The 21,360-nt window shown below is 38.1% G+C and overlaps 1 protein-coding gene across 7 annotated transcripts in view; it reads left to right on the top strand.

The window, feature by feature from the left end:
* The window catches only part of lrrfip1a (leucine rich repeat (in FLII) interacting protein 1a), a 39,890-nt gene extending 21,410 nt beyond the window's left edge, over positions 1 to 18,480 (top strand). For 2 of the 7 annotated variants that reach the window (XM_027023273.2, XM_027023270.2), the window contains 10 exons: positions 1,998 to 2,054; positions 2,437 to 2,514; positions 7,070 to 7,186; positions 9,704 to 9,775; positions 10,094 to 10,264; positions 10,514 to 10,606; positions 10,754 to 10,846; positions 10,984 to 11,076; positions 11,230 to 11,338; positions 12,474 to 15,506. In XM_027023273.2, coding sequence (XP_026879074.2) covers positions 1,998 to 2,054; positions 2,437 to 2,514; positions 7,070 to 7,186; positions 9,704 to 9,775; positions 10,094 to 10,264; positions 10,514 to 10,606; positions 10,754 to 10,846; positions 10,984 to 11,076; positions 11,230 to 11,338; positions 12,474 to 14,251 — 2,661 coding nt within the window. In that variant the 3' untranslated portion in view covers positions 14,252 to 15,506. The other 5 variants (XM_027023276.2, XM_027023275.2, XM_027023278.2 and 2 more) reach the window with 4 other exon arrangements.
* The last annotated feature ends 2,880 nt before the right edge of the window (positions 18,481 to 21,360 follow it).

Raw genomic sequence — 21,360 nt, 5'->3', positions numbered from 1 at the left:
TAGGTGAAATATATTGAGGTTCAAATGAATGGGCATGGTCTAGATAAATTGCACTGAAATTAAGCATTAATGTAAATAAAAAGTCTGTAACACACATTTCAGGAGTTATTAGCCAAAAATGTAAATGAATGCATCATCAGACAAACATCTACAATCAGGTGAATGCATAAGACCCTAGGAGTTAACAGAAGGCCAGACTGCGGGTGCATTTGGTGTTTTTGATGACCTTTTGATTTTTAAAAAAAATGTAATTTGTTTCAGTTAAGCCACTTGATGGGATTGATTTGAACGTGTTGGCTGTACTGTACTCTACCTTAGACGTTTTATACTCATGAGGCATTATCCACCCAATTATCCAAGACATTTTGGACAATTGTATGTTTTCATTTTTCTTTGTGGGAACAGTTTGGGGAAGGCCCTTTCCTGTTCCAATATGACTGTGACCCATTGCATAAAGCAAGGTCCTTAAACGCATGGTTGGGTGACTTGACTGCCCCACACAAAGCCACTGACCTCAACCCCATCGGACACCTTTGGGATTAACTAGAACAGAGATTGCAAGCCAAGTCCTCTTGTCCAACATAAGTGCATGGCCTCACAAATGTTCTTCTGGATGTATGGGCAAAAATTCCCACAGACACTCCAAAATCTTGTAGAAAGCCTTCCAGAAGAGTGGAAGATGTTGTTGTTGCTGCCGACTCCATTCTACTGCCTATGGATTTAAACTGGGATGTCATAAGTTCCTGTAGGTTTCCCCAATACTTTTGTCCATATAGTGTATTAAATGGTTGAAAAATAAAGCCTAGAGTACAACAGACATGCAGTGCTAACAGATGGGTTATATATATTATATATTATTATTATTATTATTATGTGAACATATCCACGGTCTCGCAGTTGCAACCTCTTGCAGTGTCCCTCAAAAATGCTCCTGCTGTCTTGTGACTGGGCTTTGCATTTCTGAAGTTTAATGTGTTCTCTGAATTTGCATAGCATCTGTTGCTTTGGAGCACATTATTAAATTGTCTGGCATATGTTGTCATTTGGATTGAGATGTTTTCTGAATTTGTATAGCATCCCTGAATGTAGTGCAAGAATTGTTTTGTGATTTAACAGCACTTTATTTTTGCAGTGTTTTAGGTTTTCTCAGGCACAGTAGTTATGTACTAATGCAGATGTGTTAAATGTAAATGAAATTAAACACCCCAAAATATAATTTTAGCCTTGAAATAATTTAAACATTCGCACGTATTGGATAATTTGTAACAACTGAGCTCCAAATTGCATTAAAGAAGTGGTATCACAATTGAGCAAATTCAAAGACTTTGCTACTGTTATGGCAGCTCTGCTAAATCTGATCCATATAGTGTTAAGTTTACATTACTATGGACAGTGGTAGTTATGGTACTCGACTTGTAATTGGAAGTTTTCCAGTTCAAGCCCCACTGCTGCCAAGTTGCCACGGTTGGTCCCCTGAGCAAGGCCCATAACCTTCAGTCGCTCAAATTGTGTTCAGTCATAATCGTAAGTTGCTTTGGATAAAAGCATCAGCTAAATGCCATCAATGTAAATATAGTGTTTCTCCTGTTTTCGCTATATTCTGTGTGATGAACCATAGGATGAAAAGCCTTTTGAGCTTCTTGATCTTCTGTGTTAAGTTTGAGCATGGGGAACAGTTTGCTTGCAGCTGGGTGTGTAATAAATTTCCACTAGTATAGAGTAAGTCTGGCTCTCTGGCCGCATGACATTTACCAATAAAGAGATCACAGATTGTTTGGGTTTTTTTTTTTTTTTGTTGTTGTTGTTGTTCTGGCAGTGTTTCAGTGGTAAAATTAAGTATTGTCATTGTTAGATTTCTAAACCCTGAGACATTCTTATTGTAAAATATGTTTGCTATACACAGCTGTGCATGCTCTTCAGGCTGTGGTCAGACCTTAGATTGTGTGTGTGTGTGTGTGTGTGCGCGCTCATATATTCTTCCAATGTTGTCCTAATAGGGCTCTTTATATGAAGACAGTTTGTACAGTAGCTCTCGCCGTTCCAGCACCCAAGCTGTAAGAAACGCCGCATGCATGATGAGCCATGCCCAAACCCTGTGTGTAAACTACTGATTACTATTTACTTTTTTTTTTTACTAATTTTTTAAAGGTGTAAATTTTAAATACATTAGATTCTTTAAGTGTTTTTGCATGCAAAAGTGAATAAATACTGTGTGAGATTCAGAGTGAGTGAGAGCGGGTCACTCATATCTAATACATTTTATTTGTTTCTTTTGTTGCTTTATTAAGGGAATGGGAATGTCTTTCAGAATGTTCCCAGATTGTTGAGTTGAGAAGAGCTGCATGATTTTGAGCCGTGTCATATGATGACTTTATGGGTTTTCGTGTGGGTCTTCTGTGAGCATCTGTTTGCTTATGTGTATTCACATCTCCCCAGAAGTCTGAGTACAGTGGTGTTCTGGGTTTATGCTCCAGGACGTCCTCTAGGGCAAGCTCAAGATGTGCCAGCCCCACGGTGAGCTTCCTCTTTCAGTCAGATACTACTATATCTCCATTGTCTTCATCTTGATTGATTTCCAATCATGACACGCAAAGTGTAGGGTCATATGAATGCAGTTTGATGCATTTGCCGTCTGTGCTACTGTGGCCTCTGATGGTTTCTTTGGCAATACTGTGTGTGTTTGCGTGTGTGTGTTTGTTTGTTTTAGAATGTAAACATACAAGTGTGGAAAAAGTACTGAACTATTTTTCACAAAGGAGGAATGAGCAGTATTTTTAGGTGCTTATATTCATTCATAGCACACTTTACATTTATTCACTGTACATTTGCAGTCTGTCAGCCAAGCTCTGCAACTTTCAGCCACCTATGTCTAATTAATCACTGTTCAGTTTCTGACCACAGGACCACTTCTGACTAGGTAATATTTGTACTTTGATGAACCCTATAGATTATCTACAAGTGCACAAACTGTTTGTTGAAACTCCGGTGATTCTCAACAGATTTAAGCATAGAGTTATGTTTAGAATTAGATTTTAGCTTTTGGGTTGAAATATAGGTTAGTGCTGGGGTTAGATATAATCTATTGTACAGTTGTGCTCTATGTTTACATACCCTGAAAGAATGTGATTAAAAAAAAAACAAAAAAAACTTTCAGACAATAATAATGATAATACAACAACTTTTCTTTTATTCATGTTTAGTGGTTGGGTCAAACCATTTATTATCAAACAATTGTCAATAGGTTACTGGGCTCCTGACAGACCCCTGCATGAGACTTGGGCAAAGCAAAAGAATTATCAAAGAATCTGCTGGAGAAGATGGTTGAACTTTATAAAACTTATGAGCACAACTGTATAGCATTTAGATTTCAGTTGCAATTAATTGATATTTAAGTGCATGTTAGTTAAAGATAAACTAATCATGTACAAAGCATTTAGAGGGAACCAGAGTGTTTCTGATTTCCAAACGGCCTCTATAAGCAACATCAGAACAATGTTTATATTTTGGCAATTTCATGAAATCGATTTCCATACCTGAGCAGGTAAACACTACCCTAACATTGCTATGTAAAATGTTAGGTTTGGCTGAGATGATCTAAAGACCGTTGCCACTGTACTCCGCAGCAGTGGAGAAGTGTGGTTTGCAGTGAAGAGTCTGGAATTGGCAGTTACCTGGTGAATACTGGAATGCATAGTGCCAATTATAAAGTTAGATGAAAGGATGATGTCTGGTTTGGTTTTTTTTGTTTGTTTGTTTGTTTTTGTCCCTTTGGTCCTTTAGTTACAGTGAAGACTGATGTTAATGCTGTAGCTTAAAAAGACATTCATGACAATTATGTTGAGACAACAGTTTGGGGAAGGATGGGGTGTTCCAGAAAGATGGCGCCCTAGAGCAAAAATGGGGTTGATAAAGACATTGTTGGAGTTTGAGGAGGAGGAACCTGTGCCGCAGCTCTGACCTAAACCACATGGAACACCTTTACAATGAGTCAGAATGTCCATTGAGAGCCAGGCATTCTTGTTCAAAAAGGACACAGATTCTCATCAATAAACTCTAAAATGTTGTGGAAAACCTTTCACCAAGATTGGAAGCTGTTAAAGCCATGAAGCATAGCCATCTCCATGTTAAAGGCGAATCCATATTAACACCCGTGGTTTTGCAATGGGATGTCATCAAAGCTCATATGGATACGATGGTCAAATGTACTATTGGCTATAATTTGTAGAATGAAAGAACAGAGAATTGTTTTTACTTCCCTGGAAAGTAACATCTGATGCAATTCATGATCAAATGAATGGCATGACAGTGTCAGTTGTTCTGGTTCTTCTTTTTTTCCTTGTCTGCTTACAAATAGATGACACACACAGACTTCTTAGAAAAGGTTGGCAAAGGATTTTTTTTGTTGTTGTTCCCTTTTTTAAATTTTTTATTTTATTTTTTGTCATTTTTTGTTCTAGTATCAGCATATAATTAGTGAAAGTCAATTTGATTTATATAGGGCTTTTTACAACAGCTGTTGTCACAAGCAGCTTTACGCATGTTCTATTCCGAGTCCCCAGAGAACAAGCCAAGGGTGACAATGGCAAGGAAAAACTCCCTAGAGCATGAGGAAGAAACCTTGAGAGGAACCAAGACTCAAAGGAGGTCTAGTCCAGTTTTCTAGAGGTCCTTGTCTTGTCCCGATGGTTTGCACATGTCCTAAACCCATTCCACAAGAGATCGACCATCAAGTGCAAGAGAGAAGTAGTTGGCTGGGGTGGAGATGTGGTGGGCAACAGCAAGGGATATCAGGGGGTGGTGTGAGTAGCCATGGCAGCTGAAACAGGATGAGGCTCAGTAACATCCTGACATCAGGGGTAGGTGTACCTTGGCAGAAAGAGAATAGATTAGGCGTGTCCAGGTACGAGGATGTGTAAAATGGGGAACTATAATGTGCTAAAAGGATAAAGCCAGCTAAAAGGATAGAGCCAGAAGGAAACTCAGGCATGAGGGCACCCTGGAACATCAGCACTCCGCCGCTCTTAGTCAACATACGAGTGACGAGGTAAAGTGATGGCATCATAACATTTCCCATGGAGCACCAGATCTACACCTTTACCCATGATGGGTAGTAGTTAATAAATAGCCCGACTGTACAGATAGATTTTCAGCCTAGCCTTAAATATGGAGACTGAGTGTCTCAAACATTTACAGGAAGGTTATTCCATAGTGTGGGAGCTCTGCCCCCTGCAGTATATTTTCTTATTCTTGGTACTAGTAAACAGCTGTACCTTTTAATCTAAGCAAATGTGGTGGGGAATATGCTCTAGGAGTTTGCTAAGGTACTGTGGGGTAAGTCTATTGAGTTCTTTGTAAGTCATTAGAAGTATTTTATAATAATTGCAAAATTTTACTTGGAGCCAATGTAATGTATCTTAGATATGAGTAATGTGATCAAACTTTCTATTCTAGTAAGAAGTCTGACTGGAGCTTGTTTAGGCACTTAGTGGTACAGCTAGATAGTAAGGCATTACAGTAGTCCAATCTTGAACTGATAAATGCATCGACTATTTTTTCTGCATCATGTGAAGAGAGTATGTTCCTAATCTTAGCAGTAATCTTGAGGTCGAGAAAGGCAGTCATAGCCGAGCTTCGAATGACGGACTGGGATCCATACTCACACTAATATCTTTAACTGTTAGAGAAGATGTGATTTGGGAGACCATTGAGGTTCATTAAGTAATTAGAGAGTGAGATCCTAGCTGTCTGTGGGCCTAATGGAAGCACTTTTGTTTTGTCAGGATTAAGTGAGAGAAAGTTTCTCATCATCCAGTGTCTGATGTCCTTTATGCATTCCTCAGTAATACTAAGATGTGTTCTCTGGTTTGGCTGAGACATATAGCTGAGTATCATCATGGAAACTAGCACAGTGATTATGTATAATGTTACCTAGAGGTAGCATATATAAAGAAAAAAGCAGGGGCCCTAGAACAGATCATTGTGGGACACAATAGCTAATCTTGTTGTAGGCTGAAAATTCTCCATTTATGTTAACAAACTGGTAGCAATCGGTTAAATAAGATTTAAACCAAGAAAGGGCTATTCCCCTAATCCCAACAACGTTTTCAAGCATATCTATTAAAATGTTACGATCTGTGGTGTCAAATGCTGAACTCAGATTAAGCAATATAAGAGAAGAAACGTAACCCTGGTCCAAAGCTTACAGCAGGTCGTTAACTACTTTAACCAGTGCGGTCTATACTATGATGAGGCCTAAACTCTTACTAAAAGACTTCATGTATCGGGTTCTGATTCAGGTATGATCTTAGCTGCTGAGCTACTTCTTTTTCTAGGATATTGGAAATAAATGGAAGGTTTGAGATCGACTTGTAGTTTAACCCTTGACATGGGTTGAGATTAGATTTTTTTAATAAGTGGTCTGATTACTGCTAATTTGAATTATTTAGGAATGAAGCCAATGTTCAAGGAGTTTTAAATTTAGTAAAGGTTCAATTACTACAGGTAGGATTTCCTTAAAGTGTGTGGGCAGTGAATCTAGTGAGCAAGTGAAGGATTGAGTGTGAGATCAGAGACATAAATTCTGGCTCTTGGATAGAGTATGTTTTGGCTTGGTTTTTCTGATCTCTCAGCAGCTGCCCAATGTCACATTAATACTCTTAATGTTATCTAATGTAATCTGAGCATTGGTGTCAGATTTATTCCTAGTTAGATGTGCAGTTGTACTAAATAGAAATCTAGGATTATTTGTATGTTCTATTAGGGTCGAGAGATGAGCTGTTTGAGCGGTAATAAGTGCCTTTCTATACTTGAGAAGACTCTCCTTCCATGCAAGCTGGAAGACTACAAGCTTTGTGTGGTGCCATTTACATTCTATTTTTCGAGTGTTTTGTTTTCAATTGCGAATGTGATCATTATACCAGGGAACTAATTTTATTTTTTTTTGTCCCCATTGTTTTCTTGTTCTTAAGTGGAGCAACATCAGTGAGTGTGCAGCGGAATACTGACTCTAATCGTTCAGTCATTTGATCAAGTTCCGGCCTAACAGTCATTTTATTCCCTTTTTTTTCAGGGCTCCTCTCAAGCATCAACTTTATCTACTGCCACTTTTGCCTCATTAGGCTCATGCAGAGGAAGTGGAGGTTCAACTGTTACTGCAGACACAGAGACCTCCATGCAGGAGATTAAGGTAGTCCGCTGTCCTCCTAAGATGTATGTGGTGCTATCCCTCATCTCAGCAGTTTATGTTTACTTTAACTTTTTTTGCACAGTGTCAGGAACTTGAGGTTCCTCTCTAGGCTGGGCAGCACAAGCAGTAACAATGGCTTCTCAATTTAGTGTCAATACATCCATACAGATTTACAGTGAAGAAAGATGTTTTAATGTGGTAATAACTATGTACAACAGACACAGACAGCCCAGGCAATCCAATGCATAAACAAGGTGTGAAGGTCTGACTTGGAATAAGAACTAGGATGGTGCCCAAGCAACACAAAGAACAAAACTGCCACTACTCAGTTCTATGTTTTGAGTAATTTACCTAGTCCTACCAGAGAAAACGGGAGAAAAAAAAACTGCTTATGTTAGGCTAAAACTACCAGACAATTTGGTAGCGGTTGGCACCTGCCCACTTACCTAATGTGTCTAGGCAGACGTTTGCGTACATAGTTTCACTATGTCCTGCCTCCAGAAATCAGCCGGCGTACTCCAGTTGGATGACTGGGGCCGTAGCTAGAATGATGCGTGGCTGTTCGAATTGCTTGGAGAGAAAGAGCCACACAAGCAGGCACACACGCGTAATCCACACACATCATACACCAAGTAATGCACCTTAGTAAGTAGCAGACCCTTTGTTACAAGCACATGCAAGTACTAATACTGGGACTTTTCTCACATCTGTACCCAGGTGGTCCTAGTGTGTGTTAGTGTTTATAATGTAGCGCCTCTGGTGGATTCTTATGGTTAAACCCACCAAAGTAGAGCAAGGCTGTTGTTTTTTTTTGTATAGCACTTTTCATACTCTGTTACAATGCAATGTGCTTTACACAAATATAGATGTATCTAAATAATAAAACTTATTACATCCCAAGATCCTTCACCTACATTCTTTTGGTTCTAGTAAGAACTCTGGCAACTACATTTAGAATCAACTGAATTTGTGCAATTGTCTTTTTAGAAAGACCAGTTAGGAGACCATTACAGGTGGCTTAGTTTCTTTTAGTTTTGTTTCCCTAAATATGTGAGAACTGGCTCCCACGTGGAAAGGAATTTGTCCCTGGAAAACCTAAGTGAGTATTGCAACAAGTCACTAAAACATGTAGACACTTTGGGATGGTTTGTTGGCTTCTGAGCTCAAGCAGTGTTGTAAGCAATGGAAGCAGTGAAATTGTGTGTTATCCGTATTATAGAACATTAACACCAATTATGGCTGCTACTGAGTTGGATTGGAATTCAGTGTTAAACGCCTCCGATAGCATTTTAAAGACCACAGTCCAGTAAGTTGCCAGAGCACTGAACGACCAAGACATGTATCTGAGTTGGGGTATATTTTAGCTAGTCTTCTTTAAAAAAGAAGTTTGATTAACACTGAAGTGTATTATGCTTAATTTTGATCAAGAGGTACCATCATTCACTCTTTGTAGAGCACAGTTCCAAATGACCTCTTCCATGTCCTCCCCTAGTTCGTTTTCTCAGTTTGCTGTAGTTTTTACAAGAGTTGTGCTTTTAAGAGAAGCAAGACAATCATTTATTCTTGAAATTAACGTTTTTTTTATATAAAAGGGATCTCTAGCGTATTATCTAAGACTGAAACTGAAGATATATTTGGAAAGTTGAAGTAATGATGTTGAAGGAATATATTTGGAAATATCAAAATAAGTTGAACTGAGGGAGGACACATTTGTGTGATGAGTCATTAAAACCTGCGCATACAGAATTTAAGCGCATATCTTTAAATTTGGAAATGCCTTGTCTTTGCCAGAGAATGTGAAGAGAATGCAGAGTTCAGGACCCTAAAAAACACTAATATTCAATAAAAGTAAACATTAGCACAAAGAATAGCCTCTACATGCCAATAAATCCTGGTGTGCTTATTCACTCAAAACAGTGATAATAGTGACTCTCATGAAATCTAACAGGTATATTCACTTATGGACATTGTTACTTGCAACTCTGTTCTTTTGACATAACCTGTTGATTTTGGTGTATTTTTACTAATATGTGGCACTATAAGATATAAAAGGCATTTGAAAACCAAAAATGAGTAATTCCTATTGTTAAATTGGGGCTAGGTCTTTCTGTCAATCACTTCAAGTGTTCAGAAACAATCTGGAGAATGATTTTGGAAATAATGTAGAAGCCATGGTGCTGACTTTGAAACGCTCTATGGCTTCTATGTAGTTAGTCTCCAAGAAAGATCCTTTTCATAATCAGTTAGCTAAATCTCAGTGCTGGGCTGTCAGACTCACCAATGGTGAATGGTATGTACATTACATTTCACATTGTGAATGAGAACTCTTCTGAGATGCAGAACTCCATAGTTATAGTTGCTGATTGCTCACTGTTTGCTCTTACAGGCTGCTAATCTTTGAATTCTTTATAGGCTTATTTATTTATCTGCTATCTTTTTTTTTTTTTTTTTTTTTTTTTTTTTTTTTTGTTTACTCATGCCTTCAGCCTTTTTCACTCTTCAATGCTGTTCATTTAGGAGATTCATGAGCTTAAGGATCAGATCCAAGATGTAGAGGCCAAGTATTTGCAGAGCCTCAAAGAAGTCAAGGTACGCCGCACAGTTAATATAAGCAATGCTGATACTAGGGAATACTTTCATCTTTGTCTTAAATCTACGATGTAAGGGCTACACTTCATTTTCTATCATCTAATGTGTGTGTCTTGCCAGTTAACAGCATGTCTTTGTGCATATCTCTATCCACAATGTCATGGCTCCTTGATGATATTTCATGAATAACAGTAAAAAAATGTTTTACAGGAGCTTTTTTAAAATGCTTATACATTACCTGATATTGCTGTAATATTTTAGTAGTCAGATAAATGTGCTGGTGCATGCATAGAAATAACACTGCCCCATCAATTGTAGGATTCCCTTGTAGAGATGGAGGAGAAGTATCGCAAGGCCATGGTGTCCAATGCTCAGTTGGATAATGAGAAAACTAATCTAATGTATCAGATTGACAGTCTAAAAGACTCTCTCATGGAGCTAGAAGAGTTTCTTGCTGAGACTCGCAGAGAGTCTGAGGATAAGAGTAAGGTATGAGTTTTTAAATTTTAGGGTGTGGGTGTGTGTGGAGAGAGAAATATAGAGTAATGAAGTACAAAATGAAGGACATCTGTCTGAAGTGGCACTGCAATTTTGACTGTCTCTACATCTTTTACTAAAGTAAACTGCATTTACGTTTACAGCATTTAGCAGACGCTCTTATCCAGAGCAACTTACAAAAGTGCTTACAAAAGTAAACTAGTTACTCACCTGGAATCTTTGGATTTATTTTTTCCCCAGCTATTAGAGCGAGAGAAGCATGCCTACAGTACCTTGCAGTTTCAACTCAATGAACTTAAAGAAACCCTGAAGCAAAGTGAAGAGCTTCTCACTGTGAGTTCTGTTTATTATTGTACTGAAGTGTTTTCCTTCAAACTCAATAAAAACATTTGTTTTTGTTTTTTTTATCAATGTATTTACTATTTCTTCTGGGTGCCTCTTTGCTTTCTCCTCAATACCCCATTTACATAATGGCACCAGGAGATACGTCAGTTACAACTCAAACAAGATGGCTTGGTTAGGGAGGTTTCTGACCTGCAGGAAACTATTGACTGGAAAAATAAAAAAATTGGGGTAGGCTACATAGTTTTATCTAATGAAAGACTGTTCACAGCTGTGAATGTCTCCTTTACTCTTCCTCACATGTTCTGTCTTTATTTCCTTCACCTTCATTGCCTCACTTTGGGCAACTTCTTTTGGGCGCTGCTCAGGCCTTAGAAAGGCAGAAGGAATATTCTGATGCCATTCGAAATGAGCGGGATGTGCTCAGGGATGAGGTGGTTCAGCTTAAAGACATTTTGAAGGTATTGAAATGTATGCAAAATGTGTATCAATTTTAATAAGTTTTGAGACAAAATGTTTCACATTCCAGTCGTTGCATCTCAGTAATAATTAAACATTGAGTTAAATTTGTGGATCCTGGCTCTCTTTTCAGCATCTAAAATGATTCTTTCCAGAAACATGGCATTGTTCTTGGACCTGACCTAAGCACCACCAGTGAAAGGGGGGCAGATGTGGCTGATGGATCTGCTAGTGTTGAAGTTCCACAGGGGAGCAGTGTGCTTGGTATGTTTGCTAAATGGCAAAATGTCTCTCTGCTCCAGCAGTGTGCAAGTAAACGATGTCTAACAGGATTTTTGGGCCGCATGCAAATTATGGTGTGCATTGGCATGTTGACTGTGTGGTTTCTTTCTAAACATTTACTGTCACTTCCTGTTTTCTGTAAAACATCAACCTATCGCTCAGTTCTGTTTCAAGCAAATTGTACTGAGCTGCTAGTTTTTACTATAGTTTGATCAGTATTATTGGACTGGAGAGTGAGTGAGCTTCTGAAAAATGTTTGGACTGCTACAGCTTTGCTGATTTGTGTCAAAGTAATGCAAGCAGTTCTGCCCTCCTTGTTTGAAAAGTTGCATCTTTCAAGCTTATATTCACACATGAAGAATCAGTAATTTGAACAATCTCCCATATCCTGACCTGCATTTCGTATATGAATGTATTAAATAAGAATGCATTATAATAATCATAATCTTTCCATATTACTTGAAAATAAAAATCACTACACAATTGGCACCATTATTCCAGGAGACCCAAGGCTTATCCACACCTTTGTCTTGCAGTTCTTTACATATATGCATCAAGTGCCTGGAAATCCTACTTGCCCAACTACTCTGATTGGATATTACTTCAATTAAGAACACAGGGACTGAATCTATCTTTCCCTATTCACTACTAATTTTTATCCATTTGTACAAAGAACAACAAAGTTAGACTTTTTTTTCTCTTATAGCAAGAAAAAGGTTTTGAGATGACAGTGTATTGGGGCATGTGGTACAGTATTCCATGGTGCATTTGGAACCTTTGTCTTTATGCATAATCTGTACTCAGAAATGTTTACTCAATCTTAAGTGCTATAACTAGATAACTGCATAATGCCTCTATAGACAACCACAAGTTGAGCTTTACAGAACATTAATCCATGGTACCTTTAACGTATGAGTTTAACTGAGATATGTTGAGTTTGACACCATAGTAGATATTTCAGTACAGCAAGCTCCTTTAATGTTTCATACTGGTTGAGCAGATTAGCCTTAAAGTATATTCCTCCTCATATTCTTTCTTGCTACTTTTTGATTATAAATATTTGGCAGCAGATAAGATTCTTTTTTTCTCTGCCACTGACTCCTCAATAATCTCACAGGCCCTCAGGAATTCCAGATGGGTAGAGATGGAAATGTAGGAAGCTGCAGAGAAGACCAAGATCAACAGTCAAAGGATTTGGATTATGAAATGCAGAACAATCACCTCCATCCACATGTCCCTGACAAATTGTTGTTGGTACAAAATGATGGAGGGCTTATAAATCATGACTTCAGGAATGAAATTGAAAATGATGCTGTTTTAGACACTAAGAGTATGATTTCTAATTCAGGGTTCAGGGATAACAGTCAGACAAAGGATGAGGTTGTATTTCAAGATTCAAAAGGTACAGTTTTGGAACAAAACTCTGTCCCTCCTACTAAGGATACTTTGCCGACAGATCAACAAGAGAGCTCAGTTTCTATTAAAATGAATGAGTTAAAAGAACAGGAAAGCCCCAGATCCACAAATTATGCATGTGAGGTCGGTTTGGTTTCACAAGAAGATATGGGAGATGCTCAGGCCAAAAAAGCTTCTGAAGAATCAGCCAACATGGATAGCAATGCATCATATTCTCAAAGTGCAAGTAGTTCAAGCAAAAGGAAAAAGAAGAAAAAGAAGAACAAACATAAACACAAGCAAAGTTCTGAAAAAAAAGGTGCACTGGATAAGAATAAAAATGAGCTGAACGCAGACTGTACAGATAAAAGAGAATCGGATCCAGAGTGTGGGGAACCCTCAGAGGAAGTATCAGTAAATGAAAAAGTATCAACTAACTTAAATGATGAAGAAAATATGGACCCAGAGAACAAAGATGAATTGAGGAGCACGAAGTCAAAAGTTGACAGCATCACTGAAGCTGTTTCAGAATCAGTCAGTCAGAACCAACCAGATCTGACTGACTCTATGACCAAGTCAAACATGTTTAGTGATTTTGTAGCTCTCCAGAATTCCTCCAGTAACACTGAGAATACTTTAGTGGTAAAAAATGAGAGAGAAATTTTCCAAGTGGTAAATGAGTTAGAAGAAAAGTGTGATGAAACCAGAGAAGGTCATATTGTGTCTACTTGCCCAGAGGATTTCCAGTATGAAGAAAACTGTGCAGTAGACCACAGTAGAGGGGAAAAGGCCCACTTGGAAGACCTGTGTGGGGATAGTGAACTGAATACCTTTGAAGGAATATCCATGGACAGAGGTGTGGGTGGTACTCCTTCAGAACATGAACAATATAAGGACTTGACTGCAGTGCAACTTCCTGGAAAGGAGCAAGAATGTCATGGGCATGTATATACAGTTCAGGAACCCAAAGTAATGGAGGATGAAATTACGGTAGAACATGAGGAATCAGTTGAGTTGCATGATGAGGATTTGGAGGTGTCCTCGGATGCCATTTGGTCAAAAGCAAAGTTGCATGAAGAAACCGAACAGCAAGAAGGAGACAAACATGATATTGGTCAGGAGCAGATTTGTAACAACTGTAAACCACAGGAGCTCATACTTGCTCACAGTAAAGAGGTAGACCAGGTACTGCAGATGGATAAGCAGGACACTGATGGTCATGATGGGGAACAACTAACAGAGAGAGAGAGATGTATTACAGAGGAGCAGCAAACTGTAACAGAAGAACAGAGTGTGCATCAGGCACAATGCATGGTTGAAAATGAAGAAGAAAGATCCCAAGACCATCACGAAATGAAAGATACTGAGAGCAATGCAGGAGCAGATGATGAATCAACAAACAGTTTGCAGGACAGCAGACTTCCAGAGACGGTAGACATGGGCCAAGTGGTTGTCACTTCTGTTCAAGTGGAAGGAGGTGAAAATTTAGGGGAACAGTAAGTTGGAGAAGATGCAACTGTGTTAAACAAAGAGGATGCAAAGAGAAAGCAAGAAAGGGCAGGATAAAAGTAAAGAGCACTGGAAACATGTCCTGGTGGTGATGGCCTTAACATTATACATAAACAAATCCTATAAAGCCCCAAAAGTCACAGCTGTTTGACATCAGATGCGTAGTGAAATTAAAATGCCATATTTATTTATTTTTTAAATGATTATTACAATGGCATGTCCTGATTTGTTCTCTGTATGTTGTGAAAGTTGTTTAATGTTTGACAGAGTTTTTCAAAGCACACAGTACACCAAGAGCAGCAGCAACAAAAAAAAACAAAACAACCCTTTAATTCAAATGGCTCACTGTCAGCTTTGCTTACAGTATTAAATTAGTGGTTTGCTCAATAAATGTTTCTTATCTAATGTAACCACAATGATTTGTAGTTGATAGACATTGTATTCATTGATGCATGTAATTGCCTTTCTCTGATTCTTTGTTGGTGAGTGGGTACAGGCGCACTTTCTGTCCCCCAAGTTAAAAGTTAATAAAAGTTTTTTTTTTAAAAAACATGAACATTATTTCTAGTAGGATATGCATTTTATATTTTCACCCTACTGCTAGATGGTCACAGGATATAATGATCATGTGATCTTTGTGATATTGATGCAGTTAAATAAGTGTTATAAGAAGCTTAGCAATGTAAAACTCTTTATTTTTATCCCACTGGATCACACAGCTGTAGAAAAAAATAAGTAGTGTGAAATTTGCAATCACTAACAACTTGTACTCAAAAAAAAATGTGTAGAATGTACTGGAACTGTGAATAGGACATACAGAATGTACTGGAACTGTGAATAGGACATTGCTGCATGAAGCTGTGTGTGGTGATGCTGTGTTCATTCCTGAAGTTTCTGCATGTTATCCATATTCACTCTTCACAAAGCCCCTCATTTGCATGCCCTCTCCCACACACCTGGCTTATCCCCACTCCTGTAAGTCTGCTTTCTTTATTTACCATTGAATAAGATTTGTATTAATGAAGTAACCAAACAGTAACTTCATAAATAAGCAGAATCGGTGTGCTTAAGCAGGGGTAACTAACATGCTGTAGTCCTCTGCGACTGGAGTTTGGCATACCAGCTTTAAATTAATTAATGATGATTAGAAGCACAGTAGCCAGTGCATTTTAGACCTAATGTATGCTAAAAGTTATTATATAATACACATATAGAAGCCTTGTAGACTATCTACAAATCTCTGGGTTTGCTTTTCAGAGATCCGTTTGCGGAAATTGGTAGATGAACGGGAGAATTTATTGGAACAGGTAGGAAGCCAACACACCCGAGGTTTTTTTGTTTGTTTGTGTGTTTTTTGTTTTTTGTTTTTTTTTGCTGTGCAGTTTGAACTCTCATTTTTTGGTCATTAAAGGCTGATGACATCCTTTTGACATTTCAATATCAATATCATTTGACATTTGAATGCACTACAGTCAGAGACATGATTGTACCTAATAATAATATGGTGATGTGTTGTTAGGCAGATCATGCATCTTTTGCATTATGCCATGCAGCTATTTGTATAGCAAGACAGGACGGCATGGCACATAATTTTAATATAATGGTGCAGTGTTAAAACAATCAAATCAGACATGTATACTACAGACATTTTGGAAAGGACTGGTTTCTGAATCTGTATTTTTGATCAGGTAAAGTCACTGAAAGAACAAATTGAGCAGAAAAAAACGGGGCAAGATCAATATATTCAGTTGGATGGCTCCAACCCAGAGAGAGGGGTGATCGAAAATGGCACTGATGCAGACATCATGGATATGCAGAGTATGGTGCACGCCACACACGCGCATGTTTAAACAATGTAAAACACTTGCATAATTGCCAAATTTATAAATGCTAAAGGCATTTGAAAATTCATGCTTCTCATTCATGCTTTTACAGGAGATGCCAACAGGCTAATCGGTGACCTCAAATTTAAGCTTGTCAAGTCAGAGCAGGAGGCCACAGCTTTGGAACAGAATGTAAGCTTTCCATGTATTTTTGTTTGCCATTTAATTTTTCTGGATTTTGAACTATAATCATGATTGACTGCATTTGAACAGGCTTTAATCTGTTTAAATGTTTCATATTTCCAATGGCAGGTTATAAGACTAGAGGGGCAGGTTACCCGCTACAAATCAGCATCTGAGAATGCAGAGAAAGTGGAGGATGAACTCAAAACTGAGAAACGCAAACTGCAGAGAGAGGTGTAATACGACAACATTTTTGTCTCGTTTTGCTTTGTTTCACTATTGAATGTCCCTTTGCGAATAACTGACTAACCTGAACAAGGATTACACAGTGAAGAATTAGAGCAGAATGTAGGAAGGGAAAAGGGGCACATAATGGAATGGGTGAGTGAGGCCTGCTGGAGGGGCAGGGAGCGGACCAAGACTGGGCCTTATGACGGGCAGAGATTGACTTCCACCATAAAACTGGCAATAAATAATCTACTTTCCATCCCCTTTCAAACCCAACATATACATTCTGTCTGTCTGTCTATCTATCTATCTATTTATTTATTGTGTGTGTGTGTGTGTGTGTGTGTGTGTGTGTTATGCATGTCAGCTTCGGTCTGCTATGGACAAAATTGAAGAGTTGGAGGCAAGTAACAGCCACCTGACAAAACGGCTGGAGAAGATGAAGGCAAGTCGTGGCGTGGCAGCATCTCCCTAGGCGTCTCCACCTACTACACATCATAGCTCAACCTCCAAGGCCTCCCTACTTATATGAAGCTTATTACTGGTTTTGTGTACAGCCCACAAGTTAAATGGGATAAAGAAAGCTATATAAACAACACAACCACTGAAGCAGACGTACTACTTTTCCATCTACACAGTACCGGTGCTGGTTCCTAACAAACCTTTTAAGGATGAATCCACGTTTCCAAAAGTTTGAGAGCCCAACAATTATGTATCTGGAAGTAGGTGTTTCCTAATCGTCAAAAGGAAGTTGGAAGAAATCATGCAAATCACATGGCAGAAAATGCTCTGCTGTTGCATATTTTTGCTTCTTTTCTTTGAGGGCATATCTAGTCATCTACAATTAACTTTCAGCTGTTTCAGGACCACTCATGATTCAATCATGATGGTTGCTGCTTTTGCTGTGGTTCTTTTAGCAAATGGCAGAAAAGCAGCAACAGCACCAGAGCCTTCCCCTTTGACCCTTTGACAGCAAGTTTTTTTTTTCTTCTTCTTTTTTTTTTTTTTTTTTTTTTCTCTTCGTCAGTGGAACCATTCAAGATTTTAGCACCGGCACTTTGTCAGTGGAAAAGTGCACACAGACACCTCACAGCACATTCAAATGGTGCCATATTTACTCCTAATTACATTGCACTGCGTATTTAAGTGGATTTTAATGATGTGATTTTTAGCTCTGGAAAGCCTTTCAGGACGATGGGAAAGACTTAGGAAAACTTGAGTGCCTTTCAAATCCGTAGCTCAAAATATTGGAACTAGCTGCACAGCTTAACAAGTGGCATATACAGGTATCGTGTAGGTCATGGTTTTGGATTGTCTGTCATGGTGGAATACTTCTGTATGACCTTGCAATAATTTTGTCGAATACATTAAAAAGTTACGTGGTCCTCCACTATCTTGAAAGATAGCGGGTGCAAGGGCATTGCACTTGAGTGTGAATGTATGTCATGTTTTTCTTATTATTTTTGTAAATGATCAAGCCTCTCGTCTGAAGAATTATAGTTCCTTTCTTTGTATATTAAAAAAACAGTCGATTTCATTTAAAATCTGATGTCCTGCTGTTAATGTTGAGCTGCTTATCGGACACTTAGTTTCTGTTGATCTTATTTACATAACAGACACAGCAACATATTCATAAAAGATATAACGTCAAGTACAAAGCTTTTAATCGTATGATTGTTCTTGCCTCAAGACATATACAGCTACTGTGGCCATTATGACTTTTAGATAAAGATGTTGTTGTTGTTATTGTTGAATACATTCTTCTAAAATCTAAGTTTTATTTTAAACACTGACAATGCATATGTTGAAAATTGACTACAAACTCAAGCAATGTTCTTTTTGCAAGTCTCCATAGCAGTTCTAAGGTTGTTTCTCAAGTGGGAAAATTAATCTAGTACATTTTCTATGGTGTGGTCCTGCTCCAACTTTACATTGTAAAGTGTAATTATGTGTAAAGTGTGTGCAATAAAATTCCAACCCATATAATTAGCTGATAAGCTTCTTATGCTTATACAATGGGCATCATGCAAGACCATGCATGCATTTTCGATTTCTTACGCTAACTGTCATATTTTGTCAGTCCATACAAGTGTGCAATGTAAATTCACAAAATCCACCTCTCATTAATTTCTATGGGGACAGGTATCAGTTATACACACAGGATTATGGAAGCAAGCGAAGAAAACAAGTTGAGCTTTTTCTCATTTGCATAAAGCTGACAGTGTATTTTGGCAGTTGGCAGCCATGTGCATTTTGTGATGTCCCATCAAGCCACACGCTGAAATCAGTTGTGACGATAAGGAGAGGATTATCGGCTCTGTCAGGTTTTCCTGCACCTTTCAACATGACTCTGTGAATACAGAAACAAATTAAAAAATGAAGCACGGAAGGTGTCTGAAATGGTGATCCTGGACCAGTAAACTTGCTTGTTATTTTCGTGACATGTCCCCGAATTGGCCAGCAGGAGGTGAAGCAAGACTTTCACTTCAGTGTAATGTAAATGTACCAATATGGTGCATTTACGTTACAGCAAAGAAAAACTCTTGTTTCACTAACTGTTAAAACATTTTAAAAAGACACAAGCAAGGCTATCTGCCTATATCAAGTGTGTGCAGAACTGTAGGCAAATCTTTTGTTCAAGTGAAGCACTGACCAAGATCAAGCTTTACTTTGGTTTAATATTATAAAAGATCATTATCTCAACAAAGTCATAGCCAGAAGGAAATCCTGTGATTTCCCTTTCTGTCTTGTCACAAAAGTGATTTCTGCTTCTGTCTATTGGCATAACATTGCAAAACACTTATGCGCAGAACTGGTTCAAAGTCATCCAGCTAATGTCGCTTTGTGTTTGCATAAAGGTTCCAGCTCATTGTTCTGTAAATTTGAAATTTTGACATTCTGACACCCATCTCCCAAAGAGAGGCCTACTTGCCAGTTTTGCCATCATCATATCTTGGTAATCTGTGAAACGGCTCAAGGTTGATAAATTCCAAACTTATTTTATTCTGGTGGGTTATACCAGGCTATCGATACATATGATCAGTCTCAGAGAAATCATACAACAAAGAAACAAGCTTTCAGATTGTCAGAGACTGTAATAAACAGTGTCTCAAGTTAAAAAAACAAACAAACAAACTTTTTAATGTATTTACCAAAGCTATAACCAAATCTACGCACGGGACAGGAAATCACTAACTCATGAGATGAAATGATTGTTATATGGGATTAATAAAGTATAGCCATATTCATATAAACAATCTATTCATTATTATATGAAGACATCCAAATATTGCAACCAAGGTTTAGGTAATGTTTTTATTTACCCTTGGATGGGCATCCCAGACATTTCCACTTCTCGACGTCTCCCCTCTCCTCCTCTCCTCTGCTCCTGTTTTAATCTCCTTTCCAGTCGTGTCTCGTCTCTCCTCTCCTTACTCTCCTCTTTGCTTCTCCTCTCCTGTCATCTATTCTCCTCATTTCTTTTTAGTTATGTAATTCATTTTTTTTTTACCACCACCCCCACAACTTTATTAATGTTCTTGTTTTTTTTATTTCAGATTAAACCTTTTCTTGATTATTCATATTTTATTTTAATCTGTTTATTATTACCTTCTGCTTGCTGTTATTACTCGGTCTTCACTATCAAGATTTGTTCCTTTTCTCACTCACTTCCATATCACCTGCTCTCGCTCCCTCTCTCTCTCTCTCTCTCTCTCTCTCAAATGAACCAGAGTGAACATGAAAGAAATATTATCAGTAAACAACTGGTATTTCTGGCCATGATGTTCAAGAATAGATTACTGACAATTTCTTATTGTCAGCACATTATTCAGCATGTTATGACTGTCAGACAATACTGACTCAATTCTTTTACAACTCTCTTCTGCACTTATCACTTGACTAGTACTTTTTCTCAGAGGTTACGTTTCTTTTTTTATGAGGTTGCCCAAAAAACTGCTGAATGTAATTGCAACCCTTCATCTTGCTCATGACGTACTTACTGTGAATGAAAGTGGACAAAAGGTGCCTAATAAAAAATTTGCTTTCACTTTAATCAAACACTGTCATTTATTATAGGCAGGTACAGCTACACAGGATACTATATGAATGTAAAATAAATTAAACCTACTCTCTACATGTTCACATGCATTACTACAATGATTGACACTTTACTAAGACTTTACGTGGGATTTTATAACAAATATAATGAAATATAAAAACATTTTGCAACAGGTGAGAAACGGGCATAAGATAATTGCAATAGGTCAAATACATTTTAAATTAATACAGGAACAACATGTAAATGTTCAATTTCAGATAAAGTTCCATCATCCTGAGACAGCAGTTCTGAATTTGGTATATTAAGCCATCAGTGGCTTTCCACGAATCTCTTCAGGTTTAAAATGATATTAGTTTATGATATGTATTACAGTTGATCATTCTGAAACAAACCGGTAACCTTTAAACAGAATCACTCTTTGAGCATTTCATGTACCTCTTGTATAATAAATGAGTAGCCTCACTACAACTGTGTTGGTACTTTGCAGGGAAAATTGTGAGGATGAAGAAGGAAATGATGAAGGCTGTTAACAGCATTGAGAAGTTGTTTTTACCAGGAAAAATTTAAACTGCCTCCAGTTTGGCTTGCTGCCTCATATTAGGCTGAAAGAGGCTGAAAAGGATTATGTACAAGGCTATCAGGAAGTAACTAGGGTGCCATGTTTGGTAGTGTGGCATGGTACGGGAGAAGGATGCTGGACCTACTGCTGACAAGTTGAGTTGAGGAATGTAAATGTGCTAAGGAGAGTTGTGAGATGTTTTTGTTGGGGTCTAAAGATGCGGTGATGAAAGCGATCACAAAAGCAG

This window comes from Electrophorus electricus, chromosome 25 (assembly GCF_013358815.1).
Source record: "Electrophorus electricus isolate fEleEle1 chromosome 25, fEleEle1.pri, whole genome shotgun sequence".
Taxonomy (NCBI): Eukaryota; Metazoa; Chordata; class Actinopteri; order Gymnotiformes; family Gymnotidae; genus Electrophorus; species Electrophorus electricus.
Note: the sequence above shows the minus strand (reverse complement) of the source record. Positions and strands in the feature narration are given on the sequence as shown.